Source organism: Penicillium citrinum, assembly GCF_028827155.1.
Source record: "Penicillium citrinum strain IBT 23319 chromosome Unknown utg000004l:1.0-2404223.0:1.0-2405248.0, whole genome shotgun sequence".
Taxonomy (NCBI): Eukaryota; Fungi; Ascomycota; class Eurotiomycetes; order Eurotiales; family Aspergillaceae; genus Penicillium; species Penicillium citrinum.
The window spans coordinates 2,112,411-2,138,124 of NW_026622689.1; the positions used below are offsets into that span (position 1 = coordinate 2,112,411).

Sequence of the window (25,714 nt, forward strand, 5' to 3'; positions counted from 1 at the left end):
CGATGACTCCGTTGTACTCAGTCCATACCCTCGGCTTGTGTTGCTAGAGCATGGATTCCAACGGGGCTCGGCGGCCCGTCGAAGAATCCCACCACCGCGAGCTCCCTCAACTCTCCTTGCGCATCGCGCCCTTGCGAGAGCCAGTCTCCTCACGGACACTCAGTGCACCATCTCCATTAGAACCTAATGCAAGTGGAACACGAGAGTCACAGTCGATACCAAAAGCCAACGCAACTACTGGGAGTAATACACCTTCTACTACAAAAGAGGGTCTACCGACAGTGACCGAGTTTCTCAATGCTGCGCGCACAAAAAAGAATGATCCGACATCAAGCTCCCAGTCAAGCACCGAAAGACTTCCTAAACCAATTCTCCCCGCCTTCGTAAATCTCCGCGCTTTGGAGCGCGTACCTTTCTCCTCCTCCTTTGATGATGATGCACTTCATGACCAACGCAAGAGGAGACGTTTAGAACTCCAGGCAGAATCATTTAGTGAACATCTACAATTGCCAATTCCACAAACTTCCCACAAGGAACAACGTCCGCCTCCATTCGGCCCTTTTGCGATTTTGAATGGATTGAATGAACCTCCCCCAAATGCTGCCCTTCTCCCACCAATTGAGCCTGGCTCAATTAATCAACTTCTCACAAAACCTACCCGTGGGGAAGCGGCAGCAGCGGCAGCAGCATCTGCTGCTGCAGTTGACCCCAGCGGTTTGGTATCCGATCACGGAACGCCGGCCGAGGGCCAGCCTGTAGAAAGACGAGAGGCAAAAATCGAGGAACTTCTTGGATCTACCCTTGGCGATGGTGTCGCTGAGTCTGTACAGGGAGACGGGGCTGACCCACTTCATCATTTTGAGCATGGAGATGCAGCTAAATCTGTGGGGATAAAGAAGGAAGACGCTAGGGCCAGCGGCGTTTCAACTGGCCCGCCCGGAGGCAATGAACCATTGTCACCCAAATCAAGAGGCCGATCTCGCAAAAACGTACGCAAATGGACTGAAGAAGAAACTATAGCCTTGCTTCATGGGGTAGTCAAATGTGGAATTGGCAATTGGACAACCATTCTCGCGCAACCAGAACTCAAATTCAACAAAAGAACGGCGTCGAATCTTAAAGACCGATTTCGAGTGTGTTGTCCCTGGGCCTATCGTGCATCTGACCCAAATGAGGCTATAAAACAGTTGCGTGACCATCTTGCCGATGCTCTTCGAAAGGCACAAACCGAAGCCTCCGATGATAAGGATAACCCTGGAAAGACAAAGTTACATTTACCAAACCCTGTGCCTGTCAGCTCAGAATCAAGCTCTAGAGCCGAAACTCCGACTACAGCCTCCCACAAGCCTTCAGCTTCTAGTATGTCCTCTTCCACACCCGACACGGAGACTGGGTCTATCGGCACGCAGAAAAGCCCTCCGGCCAAGTTTGCACGAACGCTCTCAGATGAATCTCAATCAACACTTGAATCACTTGGAATCCCCGAGCCTCATGTCGCCAAGAAATCTAAACGTCGTTCTCGCAACCCATTTACCAGCGCCGAGGACGAAGCCCTGTTGCAAGGATATGCTGCTCACGGCTTCCAATGGACCCTCATTCAACAAGATTCTCGGCTCAAACTTGGTCACCGCCGAGCAACAGATCTTCGAGACCGTTTCCGCACCAAATTCCCCAACGCATATCGGCATGGAGGCTCCGTGAGTAACAGCTCCATCAGTCATCCTAAGCAAGAGCCCATTAGTACCCCTGTACCAATGTCTCGTGATCGTCTTCCTAGCGCGGAATTTACACCGACGAAGACTGCAGGGCCTTCTCGATCAGGTGCTCATAGTCGACATCCTTCTTCAGCGTCACATTCCAATGTTGGTCCTCTTGATCCAGCTTTTCTACCACCTCCTCCCGGATTCGTTGAGCCATCGGCTAGTAATCTCCCAACATCTGGCATTCTTTCATTTCCACTTGATGAAACGCCTGCAGGAGGTTCCTCGCCATGGGAAGACAATACCCTTGCCCCTATGGTATGGGATGACCTGAATTGAACATACATCGCGATGTTTCACTTACCTCAAAAGTTATTTTCTCGACGATTTTCTTTCGGATTTTATTCTTATTTTCTCTCACTGCGTTCTTTCTGATCTTTATGGCTTTCTTGACTTTATTAACTTTCTCTTCTCGTCTTCTATTGATAGGAGGCTTGCATTTAGATCGTTCACCTTTTTCTTTTCTTTTTTAGTTTTGCCCACCCGCTTGTTTCTAACTCACTACTATATCCCGCAGTACACGATGGCTCTGTTTATCAAAAGTCCCCAAGAATGAATTCAAATTCCAATTTCCTGAAGTTGATACGTGCAAGAATCCAGCACGAGCCTAAAGCTTTATGAGAAGATTAGCCAAAGAGTAAAAAGCCCGAGGGATTTAATTTGCCTAAATCAATACCGAGTTGATGAAGGGCATACTGTCAATTACTTTCCTCAAAACCAAAGTGCCGAGAGCGCAGAATATCGAGAAATAATCATGTACGAAGAGAGCACCAAGGAAGAGGAAGTAAAATTTCGGATATAAAACGTTTTCAAAGACGGCATTCATGAAGTAACGTACAAATGTCTATTTTGCTTGTCAAATAGACCGTACGCAAGGGAATCCAAGTAGAGAGACAATGACCACAGGGGAAAACAAGACCGAAAGACGTTGCGCTCAAGGTGCTAAATGAATTGAAAAACAAAGAGAAGACGGGAGAAACAGGGTAGAGTAATTGAGAGACGGAACAAAACGAGAAGCCATGGAAGTTATACGGAGGATCTCATTTCGATGGAAATTTACCACGCATTCCGGTCCCAATTCGGGTCTGCACGACCAATGTTAGCAAATGGTTGCCACGAATGATTTACAACATCACGAGCGAGTCTATTATCCATGTAGTCAAAATAAAAATTGAACCATACCTTGTATGAAACTAGCCAGCACTTTACTTCCTGTCTGCAGCAAGGGGTGACCCGCCACAATCTGCAGGAACCGCTGAAGACCTTCCCGGCGATGCTCAATGACGTCGTCGCTGAATCGGTTGGTGAAAACCTTGCCCGGTAGTGGGGGAATAGTCACTCGTGTGCTCTCTCGCTCGAGGATATCACGGAAGTATTCAAAATCGGAGTAGCGTCGGCGTACGATAGAGTGTTTCAGTTTAAAGGCGGGAATATTGGTTCGACAGACGATCTCGTAGGAGGTATACATATTCCGTGATGTACCATGTGTTTGAGGGTTGCGGACCTAGTTAGATGTCTCTCGAGTCAGAGAAGTCACCTGCAGTGTATCTTTCATATGATGCGGGGGCTATAGAGGGTGAGGGGTAGGTTTTTGCTATGCAGGCAAGTGTGCATAAGACCACCCAAAGAAAGCCGGCTTCTCTGGGGATTATGCTAAAACAGCATTGAATGTAACTCACCTCGATCTCCAGAAAGTTCTCTGGGGGACCGTAGATCTCCTCAAAGGTCTGTGTGCGGGACTCAGGGACGGACTGCATGATGGGTGAAGTATTGGCCGAGGCTGTCTATTAGAAGTAGTTCCCGGATGCTAAGAGCACAAACAAGGTGCTTATAAGATAGCAAGATGCAGCCCTATAGAAATCAAAGTCAAAGCGAGTCTCCGCACTGCAAATGCAAAGTGGAGGAGCTTCTAAGCTTCCGGCGGGGGGACATCGCTATCAGACGGGAAAATAGTTAATCCTAGACCCGCCGGCTTATCGGGTCGCTCGGAGTAATTAGGGCAACTTTGATCTTCTTCGACTTGTACAATGGACTATTTTTGGGACACGATACCTCAAGAGTTCTATAGAAATTGATTTTTATCATTATGTATTTGGTTGTATCGTTACTGCATTATTATTAGGGCCTCCGGTTGTCATTTCATATTGTGGGGCGGCCTCCTCCTTGGCCGTATACGGTGGTGGTGGCCGTGGTGATGATGCTCGAACAACGGCAGCAGGTGGCCTTCGTGGAAAGGTATTCCTCGTTTGAACTGCATTCAGGCGTGAAGCAGGATATAGCCGATATGTAGTTGTGGCTCGCCTGTTTCTTCGCCCCCTTTTGCTGCCAGAAATACACAAGGCTACCGTCAAGAACACCACCAATGCAGCGACGATGATTCCCACCAGTGCCCCCACAGAAATATTCAATCCCCCATCGCCGGACCTCGAGGAATATTGATTATCGGTCTCGTCGTCGGACCAGCTGCGGCGCACATTTGTATCTGGACCACTTGGCGCGCATGTCGATGGAAGCGGTAGAAAAGCATTTTTATTTGCATATTCTCTGATCGAGGAGCACCATTTTCTGAAATCTTGGTTCACAGCTAGATTAACGAGAATATCATTAGTTGGGGTATACGTATATTCTAGCGGAACAACTCACTGTCTATCCCGACTGGGCAATCATTTTGGGAGATAGAGCAGACAAACTTCTGGAAGAAGGCTGCATCATTGAGGAAGCACAAGCAATTTTGTTCATTTGTGCAACGTGTATCTTCAAGCCATTCTTCGAAAATGAGATTCAATTTAAAGTTTACATCAGTGATGCCAGGGTCATCACTAACATATTTGGCCTGTCAGGTTGGGCTCATTAGTCCAGAGCCAAGATGAGAAGACCACTCACCTGAGTGGGTAAATAGAGCACTTACCACACAACTCCCATAACGGTTGTTTACAAAGTCACCTAATCCTTCTGTGATTATAGATAATGCAGAGCTTAATATGATTAGTGAAAATAAGATGATCAAACTCGGGAGTTTCATGGTGCTCGTTGACCGGAGAAGATGGACAAAAGAAAAAGTACTATCAGATCGAGCAGCGGTAATAGACAAAGTAAATATTGGTCAAAATTTAGACCCTGGGATCTGCTATTGCCTACATAGGAAAAAGACCCCGAAGTTCGAGTAAACAACCCGAAAATTCCACACACAGATCAACTGCAGGATCGTGGCTGTGGAGTCGGGGCTGAGTATAAGCGCCCGTGGCCCAGGGTTACAATTTGTGCGCGAAGGATCAAGCATTGTTGCTATTTCTATTGCGTCCATGGTATTGGATAGCCTTGGCAAAATGAATACATAAGTTATAAACGACCATCCACCTCTATCTGTGTTAGATAGGTGATCTAAGATCTACGCTGAGCTTCGGCGATACGGCATTGCCGATGAGGCTGTCTCAGTCATCTGAAAATCTTGCTATAAGGCTGATTTCAGGGTCCGAGTTAGCCGTGGGTACAAGTCCGAAACTGCTCAGGAAAGTGTTGGACAATGTTTCAAACGCCCCACATACGACTCGGTACGTACGATGTACGGAGTACAGTATACAGATTCCTGGAAAGCCAAGTGATCGAATATGATTGGTGTTTTGATATTCCGTACGGAGTACTCCGTACTTGATGCTATTTTGCCAGGTTACATATGGGTTTGGCCCCCAATTTTGCCCCAATGGCCTGCATAGCCTTGTTATAGCCGTTATTTGCTTCAAAGAACTTGTCACAGCCTCTTTCTCTCTGATTGAAGACTTTCATAATGCTCCTTTTTGAACTTAGAGACTCTGGTGCCTTCGCTGCGGATCTGGTGCCCGCTCATATTGTCGCAACAAGCAAAGAAAAGTAGCCGCCAAGCGACCGAAAGATAGCCCGAGACATAGAGAGTAGAGCTAGAAAGAGAGCCTGTTGATGAGACAGTATGAAATGGATTGATTGGTACTAAGTATTACACAGTTGAAGCCTCAACCCCATCGGCACCGATTGGAAGTTCTTTGGTTTGTGATATTCGGATATCCCTCGGGCTGGACGCCCCGAGAAATGACGTATAGTGAGAGCCGTGGGCAACAGAGATATACCTAGTAATATAGGTATATCACTAGCCAGTTCATGCTGTTGAAGAAAAAGATGGGTTCAATCTTCGATTTGCATCTCCTCAATTTGTCGAGGCTCGCAAGCCAGCACGGGCTCGCCGTATATACTCTGAAAAATTGATTTAATACTATCCCCGAAACATTGATCAAGGGCTGCCTATATGATGTATATCATGGAAGTGGTAAACAATGAATATCTGTTCTTTTCAATCTATTGTCTCCAGTTATGGCTGCCCAAGGCCAAATGTTGATTGGTTCAATCAGGATCGTACGGCCATGAAGCTGCTTCACCTCTGAGAGCGTTGCACAATAAGTATGTATATTTGATATTAATAAGAAGTCTCTAGGTGTAGCTATACCAATCCAAAGAAGCTAATGTCTGAACGGTTGATCGAAATATCCTATTCTCTATGGCAGTGAGACAGTACTCAGTACTAGTAAGCGAAGTACTCCACAGACACGTGTTATGCAATGAAGTCAACGTCAATGCCTTTCGTCAACAAACAACCAAATTAAGTTCAATATAGTTCGGCATATGGATCTCTTTATCTGATTGAGGATCGTGACTTTAACCTAAATGATCTACATAGTATGTAGATACTCTAGATGACAGCACCGAGTAAATATTCCCCACAAAAAGCGGATTTAGGAGTTAACGGGACAGGGGATGACATAATGGACAACACCTTCCCACGGGTTACAAAGCGGTAAGGCGAGTTTATCTATCGATAAGCTTCTCCTCACTCCAACCAGATCACATCGGATCATTTCGAACCAACAGACCATTATGAGTTCACCGGGGTCTGACGAAGAGAGACATGATCAGGGGAATGGTCAAATTTGGCATCCGGCACGAGAATGGCTCGAACAAGACGAGGATGACGAAGAGGACCTTGATTATACTGTCCCGTCAACGATGATGGAATCCGAGGACGACTGGGAAGAGGAAGAGGTAGACATGGGTCAGCTTGATACCTCGGGCCTGGGTCTTAACGTTTCCGAAGGTAGCACTGCAATGGCTGGGTATGTCTACTCTAGAGAAAATTGTGGCTAATTGAAGCATTGTCAGAGAATCCTCGGATCAGTATTGGCAACATCCAAATCGAACTGACCCAGGACGATCTTCAGCAGACCATTCCTGTAGGAGATGGGCAAGATCGCGGTACGTTCCTCTTCCCCCAAAATCTGTATATCCGTGAAGCTTTCTTTCTGACATCGCATCCAGTTCCCGCAGCACAACTATTCGAGTTACTTGCAACAAGTGGTCTACAGCATATTCTCCGATCTAACGGTTGGTCCAACAATCTCGCCAGCGATGACGAAGATGACGAATCCGACGAAGATTTCGACGCCCCTTTCATACGTAGGATGAGACCGAGGAGAACAGGCGGTGCAGACCAGTTCCCGAAAGTCCCAAGTGATGAGGGGACGGAATTGATGGGTGGGGGTCAATTCGGAACGAACCAATACTATGTGGACCGACTTAAAAAGCGCAAGAGGGTATTTGCTCAAAACCTCATGTGGCGTGAACTAGGAACTGAATCGCCTGGGGTGCGCAGACGGGCGGACCAATCCATAAGCCAGGTAAATCATGACTGGAACTTAGCGAATGGATCAAGTAGATCCGACACGGGCATAGACTAACAGTATGACGTTCATCTAGCAATTAATACCGAGTTCAACGGCTGATAAGATCATCCATTATGACTCACGCAGCTATTCTGGTCAATTTTCCGATGATGGAAATTTCTTCTTCTCGTGCGCGCAGGATTTCAAAGTGCGGATGTACGACACATCTAATCCGTACGAGTGGAAGTATTATAAGACTGTCGACTATCCCTTTGGCCAATGGACAATCACCGATGCAACACTGAGTCCTGATAATAGGTTCTTGGTGTATAGCTCAATACGAAGCCAGGCGTACCTAGCTACGACAGACCCCGAGGATGATTCCAATCCAACAGTTCTGGACTTTTCTCTTCCACCAGGCCAACGACGACGGCGGAGCTGGGGTAGCTCGCATTTCGGGGTAATTCCACATAAATATCATATTCAGTCATTTCTGGGTTGGACTAACATTCTTCTCTTTCTAGATATGGTCACTACGATTCTCTGGAGATGGGCGAGAAGTCGTCGCAGGTACATCAGAAGACTCTGTTGTCGTGTATGATATCGAAACGAAGCAGCCAGTACTCAGTCTACGAGATAGACACCAACATCATGTTAATGCAGTTTGTTATGGCGATACATCTTCGCCTCACTTACTCTATTCTGGGTCCGATGATACGACGCTTCGCGTCTGGGATCGGCGATCAATGGCCGATGGTCGCGAGGCCGGTGCCTTCATGGGCCATACTGAAGGCCTGACCTACGTCGATAGCAAAGGAGATGGCCGATATGTCATTTCCAACGGCAAAGACCAGACAATGAAACTCTGGGATCTACGGAAGATGATGACTACCGCTGACTTTGATCGAATTGATCCGACTCGGTATACCACTGGATTTGACTATCGCTTCGAGCCCTATCCCGATGATTACTATGAGCCACATGAACATGATTGCTCGGTAGTTACCTTCCGTGGGCACCGCGTCCTCAAGACACTCATTCGCTGCCATTTCTCGCCGCCTGGAAGTACGAACTCGCGCTACGTGTATACTGGTAGTGAAGATGGCAAGGTATATGTATATAACATGGACGCTACTCTCGCCGGAACTATCGACGTTGGCACAGCTACCATGAATTCCCGACCTCGTGAGCCTGATGTATTCGCCTCTGCATATGAAATGAGCGGAGAGATGTTATGGCGGACTTGTGTTCGAGATGCTAGTTGGCATCCGAATGCTCCTGTAATGGCTGGTAAGTCGCCCAACCATCTATAGTGGTTACTTTACTAATACAAGACAGCGACATCATGGAACGGATGGGGACTATCCAGTGGTACTTGTACAGTACACAGTTGGAATAACGGTGCTAAGGACGATGAGGGTGACCCACCAATTGGGAAGAGCTACGACGACAAACTGCGATATATACCTGAGTTCAATCACTACCGTGAACATGCGCCCCCGCCTCGAGCTCGAAGACGCCCGCTGCGTAGCCGCCCAGTGCGGCGTTGGCTGAACGATGATGAAGATGAAACGTGGTGAAGCTGTCTTTTCCGACGATGTTTCTTTGGGTTCTTCCAAAAAGCAAAAGAGTTCGCCTGGGGTGGATTCGGTTGGATTTGTGCATTTTTAGGTCGGCATAGAGGTTTTTGTCTTGCAATTGTAGGTATAACGAGTTGACGAAAATGCAAATACGATCATGATATGCTGGAAATCACCCGAACAAGACATTAGTACCCGTCCGTCATGGTACGGTGAGATAAGAACAGTTGTATGACACCAAGAACAAGATTGGGTTTGAAAGGTCGTCAATTAAACAGAAATGAGTAAGACCTATTGGTACAATAAAGAATAGTGGTATATGGTATCGCAAGGGTGGCGGATGAAAGCACAATCCCTCCAGCACAACCCCAAAAAAAGCGCCAGGATGACATGCTAGCGACATGTAAAACAAAAGTATGCCCACGAAGGCGGCCGTCCACAGATTTTCAGAGGTTCAGGCGCGCACTGATGTGTAATCGAGTAGGCGTAGCTCGAATTGCGCGAGAATGTGGACCTTCTTCATGCTGGTATCTCCGATCGCCCCTATTCCAGCTTCCAGCTCATCAATATAAGAATGAGAAGCATTTATGCGCCACCGACCAGGACCTGGTTAACAGGAATGTGAACTATTTGATGAAGCAATATGGTTAGTGTTGTGATTTTGGGGAAGGCTTTGGATCGGTCTAAGGCGACGTGTTCGGGGAACGTATGTGCGATCAGCGGTATCACGTACTCAGCTTGACGAAGTAACCAATAGCACCCTAATGAATCGAATTAGTAAATTAGAAGGTAAATTTGCAATTGAATATAGGATAGAGTCACGTACCATAACCAAGAATCCCATGCCGACAGCTTGGCTGATCTTGATGAACTCGCGCTTGTCGGGCTTGGTGCAGCGCTTGATGAAGAGAGATCCCTCACGGACGAAGTCCTTGGGAATATCGGCGAGCTCTTGGAAGGTCTCGGACATTGTGAAAGAATTGAGGTTGAAAAGGTGAAATATTGAAAAAGAGTGGAAGACAAGAAGATAAGAAGAAGAGAAAAAGGAAAGAAGGAAAGAGCAAGAAGTGGAGGGAGTTTCCGAAGGGAAGGAGCCATCCTGGCCACTTCCATTTCTGGGGAACCGGAGAAATGGTTCATCCGGTGATCCGCCCTTCCTTCTCCAAACCGTCGGGCGCTTCGCTCTCATTCAACTTCAAACGAATCGCTGGCTGGTTTGAGGAAAGAAGAAACAAAAAGAGAAAGGGATTGATATCTCCTTTGTGGTGTCTCACTCAGATCTTGAAGCTGCTACTGATTTGTCGCAGCTCTTTTCTTTCTTACTCTCTTTCCCTGTATCGGAAGCTCACAAGGGCATCTTTCTCTCTCTGTGTACGCGCTTTCATCCAGCGCAGGTCTTGTTCATTGTTGGAGGCAATTGTCCGCTTCGGATTGTACGTATAGCTGTGTCTTTTTCTGTTTTCTTGTGCTATTTGCTCTATATGAGCTCGTCTGGCTCGGGCCATCGTCTCCACCTTCGCGTTTCTTCGCGACTGTTATTGCCCATGTGGTCGATTGGCCGAGTTTCGCTGTTTATACCCAATGCTAATTGAAAGTTGGCACTTACAGACATGTACTGTCCTTGAATCAAGAAGCCAAAGCAAAGAAAAGCGAGAAAGAAGAAAGAAGAAAGAAGAATCACCAAGACAGGGGCCTGTATTATCCAACCTCACTCAATTCAAAATTGAAAGCTTGCTCTCAGTCTACAGTCCCTGAGGATCAGAATCTCCTAGTGCACAATGGCCACGGAAGACGATAATTTTGATATTGACATTTACGGGGATGGCAGTGGCTACAATACCAATGAACAAGGTGACCAGAACCAAGATGATACAGAGCTGGTACTAGATGCTTCCGAAACAGCTCCTTCGGCCCCTTCAGCTCCTTCGGCTCCTCCCGCGAATACGAATCAGGCCAGCAATGCGAACGATACGAACAACAGTACTTCCGCCGAGTCGAACCGCCCCATTCAGTCGGCACCCACCTCTAATGGTGATCACGCAATGACAAACTCTCCGACACCAACTCAAGACGGCCCCGCTCCACCGCAAGGAGTTAAGAGAAAGGACTACGATGACCGCCCTTCAGATCCAGATGCGACAAGTGCATTGCTGATCTCCGATCTCTTCTGGTGGGAAACAGACGACGATATTCGGGGCTGGATCGCCGCGGCTGGCAGCGAGGACGAGCTCAAGGATGTAACATTCAGTGAACATAAGGTCAATGGCAAGAGTAAAGGGTATGTGCTAAATTCTTCATATTTTAATCTGTCGGATTCCGTTAACCACAGCCTATTCTACGCTCATAGACAAGCTTTTGTGGAATTTACCACTCCTCAGGCTGCTACAGCTAGCAAACACAAGATCGAAACTGGCGTGGGTTTGGGCCAATCGGGCCGGAAACACCTAGTCAACTATACCAATCCTCATCAGAACCCATTCCGCACGCTCCCCAAGGATGCGCCGATGCGTAAGGACGCTAATCGGACAATGGGCGGCAACTTCAACAACGCTGGTGGTAACCAGGGTAACAATTTCGGAATGAATATGGGGGGTGGCGGCGGTGGATACCGCGGTGGTCGAGGAGGCTTCAATAACCGCGGGATGGGCGGTAACAACTTCGGCGGCCGTGGGAACTTCAACAATATGGGCGGATTCCAAGGCGGCGGTGGACCTGGTATGATGGGAGGCTTCCAAAACGGCCCCATGGGCGGCATGCAAAACTACGGCTTCAATAACCGCGGTGGCATGATGGGGGGGCATGCGTGGTGGCCCAGGTAATATGCGTGGCCGAGGAGGTGGAAACATGGGCGGTAACAATATGATGGCTATGTCAGGTATGAATCCCATGGCTGGAGGCATGGGGATGAACCCAATGGCTGGAGGAATGAACCCTATGATGAATATGGGCATGCAAGGTGAGTTAGCAGATTTGATGCAGGTTGGTGAGTTTGATAAGAACTAACTTGGCCATCTAGGCCAAGGCTTCCAGGGACCTAACCCTGCCTTTAACCAAGGCTTCTTCAATAACCAAGGTGGCAATGCTGGCGGTAATGACTCTTCGTGGAACCCGCACGGCGCAAAGCGTAGTCGACAGGAGTAGAGATCCTGGGGTCGACTTGAATGATGCATTTCTACCTTAATTCACACCAACTTACGAAAACTGGCTACAAAAAACTTCCCCACCAGCTTTTCACAACATACGATTACCTCTTTCCATCCGCTCTTCTATCTCGCTCTTCCATCATCAGCTTCTCTTCGGTTCACAATTCTTATTTACGGTGTTACTTCTGAAATCCACATGTCTTTCGAATTTTTCCCCATGACTCGCTCCCCTTTCGTCAGTGGATATTCAATTTTTCTTCGGGTGTATTAGATGCAATTCAACGGTGTTGTTATTTCTGAGATATATGTATATTATTATATGGCGAAACCTTGGTCTGTTTTTAGCTGGGTATAAAAGCACAAGGAAAAAGTGATCTCATTGATCTGACATTTGGTATTGCATAATAATCATCGTAGTACTTGGACAAGTCAGTCTGAGAATGGGAGGCATTATTTACTAAATAAGTAGTAGTATCCAGTCCATAGGCAGGTCGTTCATCCCGACTCATACAGTTCGGCCCAGTCAGCCTCGCTCCATCTGCAGGCCACAATGGCACAGCCCACCGCACCACAATTTTATGAGTCACATTACACTCGCGCTGTAGGTTTCGTTTGTGGTGGAGGGTGTTGCAAAGGCAGACAAGGCGTCCTCCAAGGCACTTCAAGGCGGCGTTTTGAGTTTTTACGTTCGGGTGTAAGCATTTAATTCAGGGTTACGGGGGGGACTTTGATATATCAAGTAATCAAATACCAAATTGTCAAAGAATTATTTGAAAAGATAGTTATGGAAGATATTGAAAAGGATAAAGACTTCGCTGTTCATAAACATGTAATAGATCGCCATGCGCGTGGTTTGTATCCCATCTCTTATAGATCATGAAGAACACTGGTGTCAGTAACATCACGATGATTGTAGCTGTCTACACGCTGCAGTATAACAATTGAAGAAAGCACCGGGTAAAAAAGCGAGAAAAGGACGAATATCACATATAAGAAGAAAAGAAAGAATAGGAAAATTGCCCCGTCTAACGTAGTGTACACGCGCCAGTAAGTACACTTTTACGCTGCCAGCCCAGTAGATGAAGATTAGATAGGCTGAATGAGCTATGAGAAAGGAATCCTTGAGGGGGAAAGAAATATAAGGAGACAAAATGGGTTAAGTTCAAAGAGAAAATAGGCCCAAGTGCAAAGAAAGTAAAAAATCAAACCAAAACCTGTGAAGTGAACTCAATCATAGAAGCCCATTGGGCTTAGGGTAGGGGTATCGCAAAATCGAAGGAGCAACGCAGCCCTGGAAGGCTGATAAAAGGAATCAAGAAGAAAAGAAAAAAGGGCCATCACAGTGAGTTTCACTGGGAAGCAATTAGAAAAAAGAAGTCGAATATAAGACGAATGCCAAAAGAATCCGAAGGAAAGCGAAGAAGAACTAGGGAGAACCAGATTAGTCCCTCAAACGTGGTCCCAAATTATGGTCAGCAGCAGCACGACCAAGAACGGTGATCATAAAAACGATATATCGAAAGAAATATCCAAATAACTGTTCTGAATCAGCACACTCAAGTTCTGAATCAGATGATTCTAAAAAGCCAAAGTCTGGCGCCAATGCACCGGTCCACTGCGAGATCCTACGAAGCGCAGGCTGAAGTTCAAAGTCGAAGCTGAATTCCCTTTCTGGTTGGTAGGATGGAGAGATAGGTTGATCTTCATAGAGAAGCATGTGATTGGGAGAGGGGGTAGAAGAGCGAGAAGGTGTAGAGTTGGTATTAGATTGATATCCCTCATCTTCTTCATCGTCGTCATCATCCTCCTCTTCCGTCGCCCACTCATCCGCTCTGTTGATGGTTTTCGCTTGACCGAGGATTGGCTTGACGGCTTGTTCGAGTGCAGGCTTGCTCTCCGCTTCAGCTTCGGCCTTTTTCTTGCTTTCGCCTCGCAGACTCAGGAGTCTGACAACTACCTGGATCCTATTACGAAGAGTCGTCCCAGGATTATTGGCAATGGAGAAGCTCATTTCCACGCGACGCCCGCGAGAGAGGTTTGCCATCTTGTTACAAGCACATTGGCATTGCGAGGGTCGCGGCAGCAAATGTGCTTCCTTTCTTGCCGATGGCTCAAGGTCTATAGAAACGGAATTAGCGACATTCGAGGGTGCCAAATGGGCAGCATTTCGTAACTTACCATATAGCCACAGACTAGGAATGGTGGGAATCATGTCTTTGGGGCGTGTGGACAAAAGCTCCCAAGGAAAAGTACTTGTGAAAAGGTCACTCGACGGTGACTTGTCTCCTAGCGACGTAGGGGAAAGAAGCTCCTTTTCACTGAGTGTGGGTGAGTGTATACCTTGCAGCATATACACATTTGTATCATTTAGATTGTCTCTCTGGGTAAGATTTCCTCGAAAGGTCGTAGTGTTGGGGTCTTCTTGATTGAAGTTCGCAATATCATGTTGCCCTGCCAGAAACTGGCCAGGTAAGAAACTTTGTTGTGGGATAGTCCGTGGCGTCTCTAAGTACTGGGGATTGAGCGTCTCATGCCACATATAGTTCATATCCAAGTATGACTCGGGTTGCTGATAGTCCTCGGTTACCAGGGGTATCGCTGGAGATCGGACCGATTGCCTATCAGCACACCTGTGGCAGCCAAATTTTGACTCCGTCATGAAAAGACAAGCTCTTCGACTGCATTCGTGAAAGACGTGTCCACACTTGGTGCACCTTAGTTCTCGATTGATTCTATTGGACGGCCCTCTTGGTCGAGGCCTTCTGTCCCTTGGCGGTGGACCTGGTCGTTGCACGCCGCGACGGGTGTTCCTGTTGGATCGGCCGTTTGTGCTGGGTGTAGTGCGGGAAGAGGTGTTTGGGTTCAGTCTGGGTTGACTCGCAATTCGACTCTCCGAGTTGGATCTTTCTCTCACTGGTGGTTGATGTGATTGGTTGCTGTTTCCGCTTGGGAAGGAAGAACTTGTTCCCGGAATAGTACCGGGGACAGTAAGCCATTGAGATTGGTCAGGCTGTGCACTTCTGGCTGGTATGGCTTGGCCATTCTGAGATCCCTGACTATAGTCAGAACTTCTGCGTCGAGAACTAGCATTTTCAGAACGTGGTCCGCCAGCCTCATGGTGCGAGAAAATGCATGCGTAAAACTCGTCCCAGTCGTTGGTGGTTATCCTGCAGAAGGGACAGTTTTGTGGACAAGGGATCTCTGTCTCTCTGGGAGGGCCCAATTCATTTCCGTGGATTCGCATGTGGACGACTATTCTGTCTTTGCGACTCTGTTCCACTTCACATCCAGGTTCAGGGCAGTGGAAGATAACTTGAGGATAATGCTGGTTCTTCATATGTCTTGTGAAAACTCCCCTGTTCTTAAATGAGGAGCCACATATCAAGCAGCCGCCGGAGTTGACAGAGCTTTCTGGTTGTTGGGTCGAGGATCTATTCAAACGGTCTTCAAGCAGGCATATCGCCTGCCTTGCCTGAATAGCTTGCTGCGAGGAGTATTCCCGGTCACTGAGAAGTATATCAAACATATTGTTGATACTCTCCTTTGCCTGGGCCAGACCTTGGGGACCAGAGTCCCGGCGATGAGTATTGCTGGACATCAAGCCAACGAACCCGTTTCTTCTCAAATGAGAGGTTTCGGTCGATGACTGAATAGTCGATGCTTCTTTGGATGGTTCAGATAGAATGTCACCGGTAGACTGAGGATCCACCCGCGGGGCACCATCTGGCCAGTCTCCTAAAAAGCTCAAGAAATCTTCTGGGCGGCCCGTAGAGATGGTAGGAACATTTGGAGATGATCCAAACTCTTGGTCTCTCTGTCCGAAGCTTGTATCGCTCGTCGTCGTCAACGTCCCGTATGTATTGCTTGGCTGCGAGGAGGAAGGGACGGATTCCTGGAATGAGCTGAATTAGCTACCGGCTCTTTTTGAGATCAATTCTGGTAGCGGAGGAGAGAAGCTAGTCGACGACACTCACTAAGGCAACCGAAGGTGCCACCGACAGGTTCATATTATCACTGACAAGATAAGGGTTATACTCTTGCCTCACTGTTGCCAGTGAGTCTATTGATTGAACTAGGTCCTGCGAGAACTCGTTCTCGACCCCATCAAGCTCATCTCCAGTGAGATGCATGTTGAAAAGGTCATTCAACCTTGAATAAGACATAGTGACGAAAGTCCCCAGGCCTATCCAGAAGAGAGGCCAAGCAGGAGGAAAAGGGGGAGGGGAAAAAGGAAAAACCTGAGGAACCGAGAGATGACGGTATTCTTATAGGTTTTTTGTGTCAAGGCCCATTAGCTTGCGTTGGACTGCATATGTTAGTAAACCCGGGTAAAGTGGAGATTGAGGAAGAAGTAGAGTGGGGTGTAAATGGAGTACAGTCAGAAGGCTAACGGATCTGATGGCGGGCGCCCTAGCCTCCGGATCTTAGATTCCAGCGGGTTGGAAATAGAAAATAAAGATTGTAAGAATGTATGAAATAAAAGAGGGACAATCCCCGAGGAACGTAGCCCCTTTCACAGCCTGCGTTAAACAGAAGCAGTCATCTACGGCAGGGATACAGTATCAGGGATTTCTATCAGGAGGATGCGGCTCCGCGGTATTTTATTGTATGTGATGTGTTGTATAAATGTATAACTACATTCTACCAGTACAGTATGTAGGAGTAATACTAGAATACTGTATATCGTAATACGCGGATCTTTACGATACACGCTACTTTGCATTCTGATACTAATTCCTTATAAAGCAATAAATGCGACAAAATATTCAGAGCATCAATACCTTTATCTGCGCCATAGTGATGTACTATATCAAAATTCGGACAGCTTGCTTTAACACAGCCCCTTTAGTTGCAATGAAGCAGGGTGGTGAGGAACACAACGAACTCCGCCACTACACAGACAAAATGGACCCACTAGGAACACAGCACTGTATTTGTACTGTATGTATTATTGGAGTTTGAGGTCTCTCCCCTACATAAGGGCCATTCCCATTTCAAAGACATTGATGGTTCCTTATTTGTCTCCTCTTTGTGGCACTATATAATATTCTCGGATGTTCTTTCTATCAATATCAAAATATCAATAAAGTAGTGGAGCTCTCCCGCACTTTTAATCCGTGGTTCCATCGCAACCTTAACTATCCCCACATCCATAATTACTCCGTATAGAATAGTCAACTACCACAATGGGGGAATATCCCTCCGCTTCATCTTTAATGAGAAATCTCGAGATCATAACAGCTCGTAATAAAATAAGAGTATCATGGACAATCTCGGCAATTCACGGCTCCCGGGCGAAGCCAAATACCGTCGATATCCTAACAGACTCCGCGATAACGGGTCCGAACAGGAGCAATGAATAATCTTAGTATGTACACATTTTACATACCTAGATTACCCCATCTTATTAAGATACATCCCCAAGCGCCATAATTTTCCGCCGGAATCGCAGGTCCCGGCAGTTCCAAAGGACGAACGCCGTCCACGCTGGTACCTCCGGTTCCAACCATCATTTCGGAATGAGGCAGCAAATCCGAAGTATTACCCCAAGGAAGTGTTCTTTTAATTTTAACACATGAAACAAAAGAGGACGCAGAGCTACTCACCGGAGGCCTTACACAGTATAGTCGATTCATTTGACTTCATTGTCTCTCGATCTCTTCGTACTTTGGGTTGTTCATTGGAAGAAGTCATTTGATCTCTTCGGGTGCCAAGTCACCCAGTTTAAAAATACCGGATGTAATAAATATTGATATTGAACCAACTTCAAACGTATTTATTTACAGATGCATGTATCATGTAGTATGTACAGCCTAGTGTAATAGAGTAATGGAGCATCTTGCAGTCACTTCCCAGTGACCAGGATCCAGGGTCTGTGACATCACCTTATTTAAACTAGCCATTTACAATCAGAAATAGCGGCATTCGTAGCTAAGACGATCGTGGATATTAATTTCGTTTTTTGGGGGGGGGGGGTTACCTCGTATTGACCAGTACCACGGCCGCGTAACATTCTTTTCTCGGATTCGTGGATCCGGACAGACTCACATCTTACAGCCGGGGAATGCGAATGCGAGACCTGCCTCGGGGGAACCATCTCAACTCGCCCGACACATCCAACCATTCAATATCTCGGTCGGGCGTCCTGAGCGGGACAAAATCGGATCTTTCGAGATTGATGGATGGTGAGGCGTGAAGCGGGCGCAAAATAGACTTGTGGAGGAAGAACCACGACAGTATGTATAGGATACAGGCGGATGATGAGGAATTGGGTGGGAGGGAAGGGGAAAAGAAGGCGTTGTTTCGTTATTTCCACATTTCCACACCGCATGAACGATCGATGAGAGTTACCTGGAGTATCTGGTATCTTGGGCACATTTGACAAGACCGAGGTTTATCGGGGAGTGTCGAGTAGAACTTTTACTCTGTCCTCCTGATGAGGTTATCGGTAATACCGGGATAAGCATTGGTTTTAGGTAAATTCTAACAGCAATTGACACTGGATAAATCCCCCATTCTCATCGTGAGTGGTGCTGTTCATCAAATTAACTCTTCGCCACCGACTTCGCTCAACGGGGGCCAAAGTGGCTTGCTGCTGCATCACCAATAAGGAGTTGTCAATTGACAATGCTGCCGACCTCTTTTCTCTGGGTTTTTTTTTCACTAAATTTTTAGTCCCATGATCCTAGAATCCTGACACAGAAGACCCTAATTTCCCTCATTGCCCTGATCGCCTTGATCATCCTGATCAGCCCCAGATGATGTGGGGTTCTCTATGGCCAAGACTCGTCGTCGTAGGCGGCCACGAATACTGACGATCTTATTACGAGGATAATTATTCAAAGTATTCCCATGCATTACTACACCACTGTACGGAGTATTTTTTTTTTTTTGGCGGTGCACTCTTGAATTGTATGCGGTGAACAGGGCACGATTGGCGAAATGGGAAACACATCCTGGATACCGAGGGAATTGCAATCGTCAGCCTTACGAGGTGTACGCGTGAGCGAGCATGCAAGCAATTTCCAATCCTCGTAGATCCAAACCATCATGGACCGACTCGATCGTGACCCACTTGGCCCGGGGAACCAAGATACAAATGAACTCTATACGAGAAGTAGGGTTTTTGGAGAAGGATGTGAATGACTGCCATCATAATCAATGGCATTTGGTACTATGTACTATCGTATAGGTACTTCTGTTGGTCATGGGGGCTTGAGGGATACTCAAAGGACCAAGTCCAAATCCCGGAGTATTGCGATCGGCGATTTGTATACTCTACTAACTAATAAATGATACAGTGAGTGTACTTGGTACCTTACAGAACACCCCTCCATGAGATAGATGGAGGACTCATTGCGAAAATAAGAAGGATAGTAGTAGATTGCAGATGAAAATGACGAATCGCGCCTATGAGGTGTGTATCTCTATATTTTACAACATTTTCGCAGGGTATATCAGTAGAGAAACAAAAAACAAAAGGGGGGGAATGATAAAGAAAAGAAAAGAAAAAGAAAAAGAAAAGAAAATCAAACGGTGGAGAAATCTGCATACAAGAAACACAAAAGAACCAAATCAGGGCAAAACAAAGCAAAGCAAAGAAAAAGAAAAAGTGACAGATTCTCAACCATCCCCCAACTCTCCACTTCGTCGGGCAAAACCAATTGCCCGACTAGGCGGGGGACTTATGTAGCTCCGAATTGGCGATAACTCCACAAAAAGAAGAGTTCCAATCAACAACTTCAATCCAATCGTATCTCTCATCCCAGTCGCAAATAACGCCTGTCTATCCCAGATTCCGTAAGTGTTGTCCGTATATCGTACGCCTGTAGTTATCACAAGTATGTACAGATCCTCTGTACCAGTTTCGATTCAAAAGGGAGTTCCCATCAACGGCGACTGCCGGGAGTATAGGAGTCTGCGGATCTTGGTGTGTTGAGGTAGACTTCCATCATTGCTCCTTTGGTGGATTTTTCTTTGGGGAGTCGGTCGGCGATGGAGAGAGATGTACTGGCCGAGCTGGTTGGAGTTCCGGAACCACCATAGGCGGGACTCTTAGGGGCCCAAGAGCCAGTGTAGCGAATATCGGCGGAGCTTTGTTCTTTGTTACTTAAGTTCGGGTCTTTCTTTGGTGTGGATGGGATAGAATTGGGGAGAGAGAGGATGTGGGATTTTGACCAAGGCTGGGAGGATTTATAGTTGCAGTTTTGCAATAACTGCTGGGATGTAACTGGTGTGGCGTTTGTGAAGAACTTACATAGAAGTCATTGTTATAATATGTAGTAGATTGAGGGTTCGTCGTGATTTATAAAGAGCTAATGGAGTAGGACAATAGTTGAAGGCTAGTATAACGCAGTATACCAGAAGAGAAGAGCCTGTGATAGAGATTGAAGATGAAATTGTAGATTGGAGGCAGATGAGACGACTTTATGCTTCCATCATCTATTGCTCGTGGCATCGCCGCCTACTACCAGAGTCTCAACTTGAACCCGGGTGTTTTTCACACCCATCATACCCAGGGTGAATTTCATAATTCACCTCAGGGACGGGGTTGAAGGGTATAACCCGAGTAAGTGGGTTCGGGTCGATCATTGGATCGCTCGACAGCGAAGACTTCGAGAAAATCCATTCTTCGATGTCCAAAGTCACAGTTGGCTGCGTGTCAAGGCCGAATTCGCACAGGGTCCAATAGGAATGGGTGAGAAGAGATTTGATTTTGTTTTCAATTAAATTCATTTTATTTCCTGGATTCCATTTTGGGAAAAACTAAATAATCGAAATAGTCAATGTATACATGATAAATGATTATTTTCTCGCATTTTTTTTTTATTATTTTTCTTCGCAATGATAAGCCTCCTGGCTACTTTACATGGTGGCGGAATCCACCAGGGCCAGAGATTGAAGGTATGCGATGGGAGCCTTGGACCACCTCCAAAAGCCCATCAGGGTCAGATCAACCCACGGGGTTGTTGTGTAGCAAGCTACGTACGTATGAAACAAACTGACAGTCTGATGGCATGTTCTCGCCACCCAACTCCTATCAAACTAAGCCAATTACGGAGTGACTAGTGTATACGGGAGTCCCACAAGGCCGATTGACGAGACGGGACGAGACTGCAGGAACAATGGCATACAGAGAAGAAAGTCGGTGAAAATTCGACGATGTAAATATACGGTGTGCGTCAAGAGGAGGGGGGGAATGGCAACCGGTTGGACTATCTAGAGTGACTAATTGGAAATTGCTTTTGTAGACGCTAACCCATCGGGAGTGGCAGATCTCAAAGGATGTTGCCCCGGTCTCTCAAACATAAAAGAACCAATGTGGATGTGGCGGTGAATGATGAAATAGAGTGAGTTGATACGACTCAATCGTGGATCACCACAAGAAAATTGACAAAATCCCAGATCAATCCCAACCCAGGTCTTCCACCCTGCTAGTACGGAGTATCTAAGCCCCAATTTGGTCAGATGGGGGTGAGTGGAGCAAACCCATCTGTTGCACGAACCCCTCGGGCTTAAGGCGGAACACTAGGTGTGATACCCTTAGCTTGAGACAAGACATGCGCTTTAGATGAAAATTTTAAAGCACCGCAATTCTACTACTAGTATTATTATGGATCATGTCAGACCTCCTGAATCGCAGTTGACAAGGTTGTGGCTGGTCACCAGTTAGAAATATCTACAGTACTTCGGTACCATGTACGTCAAGATGGACCCCACAAGAGGGGACAAGGTACAACATACATGACCAGCCTACTGGGAATGTCAAAAAAGATGGTCCAGACTCTTCCGAGTCTTTCTTGTAAGGAATAAGATGATCTTCAAGTGGAGACAATTCTCGCTGATTCTAGGGGAAAATGGTGATTAGAAAGTTTCAAAGCTGCACAGAAGGAATGCTGCCTTAGTGGACAGGACATGTCCAAAGTGGTGTGAGATGGTACGAAGGTTTAAGTTAACTTGAAATGGTCGAAAACGAGAATCATAAGAATTTTTCAGGGAAAAAAGAATAAAAAAAAGCGTATAAAAAAAGCAAAAAAAAAAAAAGGCGAGAGAAAAAACATAGAATTTGAAAGAAAAAAAAGGATCAGAGTCGAGTCCGAATAGAGACCATGATAGTGGAGGATCGACGCCTAACGCTCGTGCCCGATCAACAGTGTGGCGCGTCCCTGACAAGTGCGAATGCAGCGAAACCAAGGTGAGTTAACTAGGTCTCTTAGAAACTTGCAATGAACTCTAGGCTAGAAACTTGAAAGTAAGAATAAAACCAATAGCTTTTGAAAAAAAAAAAAACACACTACCTAGTGTCGGAATAGTCGACCTCGGGACTTGGAGCAGCTTGAAGCTGCTAGAGATGTATATATTCTGATGGGAGGCGGTGCGACCCGTGGGCATCGATAGATGCACCAGCCACAACCCATGGTTGGACTCCAATTTGAAGACTAATTCTTTGAGTGGGATAGTGTACTGCTTGATAAATCTCGGTCCGCATTACTATTGCTCTGCCTCATTGTTACAATTGTGCTACACTGCTGTCTGCTGATCTCAGTCAACCTTGGCAGCACCGCCACACTCGCCCAACGGTGTGGCGCACGAAAGTGTTCCTCGCACTCGCTGCCAATCTTGCAAATTCAATAATGGTGAGGAATAATCAATTCTAATATCCCATTTCCGGTTTCTTTGTTAATTATGTTACCTCTAATGCTACTAGTACTACTAGTATCATGTGGGGCAGCCACTAAGAAAAACAGCGCATCCAAATTCCAACTCGAAAGTGACCACTATGTAATCTCTCACTTGCGTTACAATACATACGGAGCCCCAAATGAGTACTCGAAGTACGATCGGACTTGAGTAATTACCTTTGACCCAGACAGTGAATAGATCGGCTCTGCTACACTACCGTGGTCAAGCAAAAGGACCGGAGCTCATCACACAGACTATAGTCTGGACTCACAGTTCTACGAACTAATGCTGGCTTCGGGCGTTAACTCATTCCTCGGCTCGGTGCATGACCCATCATGCAGGCCAGGATGCAGGCACCGAGTCCACAGGCGGTTCAAGGTGCAGTAACTTGTTAAGCGGTCGTGTTCTCCGGGTGGCAAATCTCCCCGCCTCGAGATTATCGATCGAGTGGGGGATGTGCGTTTGAGGCTTTTACCCAACACAGTACTTTTCTCTATTCATCCTACCTACAATAGGACAACCTAGCGGTCGTTTTGGATTAGCCCCGATGACATGATAGCTTCTGGCCAGCTTGCTGCTTGAACATTGAAAATCCAATGACCTAGATTATACGGAGTAAACGTATTCGAATGGTTTTACGAGGGTGTATAGCTCCGCTTCGAACCCCGTATATCACAGAAGTGGTCAGCTGGAACTTAAGTTTAGATGCGGGGAGAGTATATCCCAAGATCCAGCGCATGTAGGTATTAAGGACATAGTACAGAGATATCGGGATATCTTCGAATCATGGACGATGTCGAGAGTAAACGGTCTTAAGTATACAAAGTCGCTCTCTTGTGTTAGAACGTTTGTTGTAATTTGTGGGTTTTCCTGGTATCAAATCTGGATTACAGAATTACATTGAAAAACACTTACAAGAAACAGAATGATACACAAAGTGCCGATTGCACCAAAACACTCGTCTTTGGTTCCCTTACAGTACGACAGATGCCCTAGTGCTCGAGCCTCCAGGGCACACCGCGCCCTGATCTACAGTGGGCGTTGGGCCCCTTACCCTTCATGCTAGTAGTAACTCCTACTTCTTTCATCATTAGAATAGACAGAATAGGATTTTTGCAATACACATAGTTAACTGTATGACCCCGTCGCAGCTCATAGGGCTACGCGAAGTCGGTGTAGATGCGATGTGTGGCAGTGCTGCACCTAGTGTTCGCAGGGGATTGTTTGCCTGTACGATGAGGTCAAGAGCATTCAGCTCTTGACTGGAGTGCCTTAGATCACCTAGCATACTCGAAAAAGTTCCAGATCTTAGTTGCCAGCCCGCGGAGATGGGGCCGTTTCTCTGCCCTGCCACACTGGTGCACATTTACTATTACTTTATTGAGGCATTTGCATGACTTCATTCCTAGCTTCTTCGCTCAGTAGACCGACTCGTTGAATCGACTACTTAGACGCTAAGCCTCGCTTGAGTGTAAATGCCCGGCCTCAGCATTAATCTTGATGCTCTAGATCCTCTTGAAAATTAAATGAATCGAGCACCCAAGTGCATGAGTTTACTCGCGCCTGATCAGACGGTCTAGACCATTAGACATATCTACCTAATGTAGAGAGCTCCCCAACTGTATGTGTACGATTTGATTAGTATAGAACGGTCGAGATCGATCCGTGAGGTACAAGGTTGGAGCTGTTGGTCGCGGATAACGCGGAGAAAATCCTTCATGGTGAACCAGCTGGCCTGAATGGATCCTACACAAGGTCTAGAACAATCCACATAGATGAATGCATGACCAGAATACAATAATCGAAGCACAAGAAGAAAGAGCATTAGATGAACTGGAAATTTTTGATTTTGTTTCATTTGGGGAATCTATGCACAGGCGAGAGATGTGCCAGGGCATCGGAGACCCTTCACGTGTCGTCTCATGCAGCCCAAGTCCATTCCAACCCCCGGAAAGAGGGATAAAAAAAGCGGCTGAAAACCCTTAACTGGAAAAACACCAAGCAACCACGCACACACCGAACCCAGGACCCAGAACTTCGTTTAGATGTGGGTGTCGTAGGCGATGGGAACAACGGTCTCGGGGATGTTGTCGGTGAAGCTGATGGTGTGAGCCTCACGGGGACCAACGGCCTGACGCTTCAGGTGAACGTGGATACCCTTCTCCTTGGCCTCACGCTTCTTGAGGGCGTTCTCCTTGACACGGTTGATGAACTCCTCACGGGAGCGGGAGTGCTGGACGTGCTCGATGCGGACGTTGATGCGCTTCTCGATGTAGCGGTTGTCGACACGCTTGTACAGGAGGACACCGACGGAGGACTTGGTCACGTTGTAGACGACACCGGTCTTGCCGTGGTAGACCTTGTGGGGCATACTATATTCAATCTGTCAATTTGCATGTTCCTTTTATCATGTCGCGATGGCGAGCGAATGTGTGGATTGTATCGTGGAATAGTTGTGTGATGGGTGGGAGAGAAAAATTCGGTGGTACTGACCCCTTCTGGACGGCACCGTTAACCTTCAGGTCGACAATGTCACCAACACTAGAAAATTCGTCAGAATTGCTTGTTCTTCTTATTCATTCGTTTCGAATCGGATATTGACGCTCGTACCGGAAGGTCTTCAGGTAGGTGGAGAGACGGATCATACCGTGCTCCTTGAAGTTACGGCTGAAGGCATACTGTCGTCCGAAAATTGGTTAGCGATCATCTTCCAATTTGCCCTTCAATATCGGCCTTCAAAAGTCGAGTTTGGTGACTTGACCGAGGGTTCAAAAGTTCGAGGATTTCGAGAGGGTGAATCGCAAACGTACCCGAGTGCCGGCGCGCAGACCGTACGAGTGAGGCATGACGGCGGTGTTGTCGTT

The 25,714-nt window shown here is 46.8% G+C and overlaps 10 protein-coding genes across 10 annotated transcripts; 4 read left to right on the forward strand and 6 right to left on the reverse strand.

Moving 5' to 3' along the window:
- Positions 1–50: 50 nt before the first annotated feature.
- Positions 51–2,039, forward strand: N7469_005743 (telomere repeat binding factor family protein; the record flags this gene model as incomplete). Its single annotated transcript, XM_056644663.1, has 1 exon — positions 51–2,039. One exon carries the CDS (start codon positions 51–53, stop codon positions 2,037–2,039), a length of 1,989 nt encoding a protein of 662 aa, XP_056501477.1.
- Positions 2,040–2,816: 777 nt separating this feature from the next.
- On the reverse strand, positions 2,817–3,517 carry N7469_005744 (sorting nexin-3; the record flags this gene model as incomplete). Its single annotated transcript, XM_056644664.1, has 3 exons — positions 2,817–2,845; positions 2,943–3,264; positions 3,440–3,517. The coding sequence occupies 3 exons, from the start codon at positions 3,515–3,517 to the stop codon at positions 2,817–2,819; spliced, it is 429 nt and encodes a 142-aa protein (XP_056501478.1).
- Positions 3,518–6,662: 3,145 nt separating this feature from the next.
- On the forward strand, positions 6,663–9,024 carry N7469_005745 (WD40 repeat domain-containing protein; the record flags this gene model as incomplete). Its single annotated transcript, XM_056644665.1, has 6 exons — positions 6,663–6,898; positions 6,961–7,037; positions 7,101–7,459; positions 7,539–7,904; positions 7,969–8,734; positions 8,783–9,024. The coding sequence occupies 6 exons, from the start codon at positions 6,663–6,665 to the stop codon at positions 9,022–9,024; spliced, it is 2,046 nt and encodes a 681-aa protein (XP_056501479.1).
- A 585-nt stretch (positions 9,025–9,609) lies between these two features.
- Positions 9,610–9,994, reverse strand: N7469_005746 (translocon subunit SSS1; the record flags this gene model as incomplete). Its single annotated transcript, XM_056644666.1, has 3 exons — positions 9,610–9,650; positions 9,758–9,785; positions 9,851–9,994. 3 exons carry the CDS (start codon positions 9,992–9,994, stop codon positions 9,610–9,612), a joined length of 213 nt encoding a protein of 70 aa, XP_056501480.1.
- An 808-nt stretch (positions 9,995–10,802) lies between these two features.
- Positions 10,803–11,843, forward strand: N7469_005747 (uncharacterized protein; the record flags this gene model as incomplete). Its single annotated transcript, XM_056644667.1, has 1 exon — positions 10,803–11,843. The coding sequence occupies one exon, from the start codon at positions 10,803–10,805 to the stop codon at positions 11,841–11,843; it is 1,041 nt and encodes a 346-aa protein (XP_056501481.1).
- Positions 11,844–11,883: 40 nt separating this feature from the next.
- Positions 11,884–12,165, forward strand: N7469_005748 (uncharacterized protein; the record flags this gene model as incomplete). The annotated part of the gene is made up of 2 exons (XM_056644668.1): positions 11,884–11,980; positions 12,041–12,165. The coding sequence occupies 2 exons, from the start codon at positions 11,884–11,886 to the stop codon at positions 12,163–12,165; spliced, it is 222 nt and encodes a 73-aa protein (XP_056501482.1).
- A 1,443-nt stretch (positions 12,166–13,608) lies between these two features.
- On the reverse strand, positions 13,609–16,297 carry N7469_005749 (uncharacterized protein; the record flags this gene model as incomplete). Its single annotated transcript, XM_056644669.1, has 3 exons — positions 13,609–14,285; positions 14,346–16,059; positions 16,142–16,297. The coding sequence occupies 3 exons, from the start codon at positions 16,295–16,297 to the stop codon at positions 13,609–13,611; spliced, it is 2,547 nt and encodes an 848-aa protein (XP_056501483.1).
- Positions 16,298–17,448: 1,151 nt separating this feature from the next.
- N7469_005750 (uncharacterized protein) lies at positions 17,449–17,680 on the reverse strand (the record flags this gene model as incomplete). Its single annotated transcript, XM_056644670.1, has 2 exons — positions 17,449–17,531; positions 17,557–17,680. 2 exons carry the CDS (start codon positions 17,678–17,680, stop codon positions 17,449–17,451), a joined length of 207 nt encoding a protein of 68 aa, XP_056501484.1.
- Positions 17,681–20,056: 2,376 nt separating this feature from the next.
- On the reverse strand, positions 20,057–20,435 carry N7469_005751 (uncharacterized protein; the record flags this gene model as incomplete). Its single annotated transcript, XM_056644671.1, has 2 exons — positions 20,057–20,276; positions 20,425–20,435. 2 exons carry the CDS (start codon positions 20,433–20,435, stop codon positions 20,057–20,059), a joined length of 231 nt encoding a protein of 76 aa, XP_056501485.1.
- Positions 20,436–24,891: 4,456 nt separating this feature from the next.
- On the reverse strand, positions 24,892–25,696 carry N7469_005752 (60S ribosomal protein eL21; the record flags this gene model as incomplete). Its single annotated transcript, XM_056644672.1, has 4 exons — positions 24,892–25,222; positions 25,344–25,391; positions 25,461–25,528; positions 25,661–25,696. The coding sequence occupies 4 exons, from the start codon at positions 25,694–25,696 to the stop codon at positions 24,892–24,894; spliced, it is 483 nt and encodes a 160-aa protein (XP_056501486.1).
- Positions 25,697–25,714: the final 18 nt, after the last annotated feature.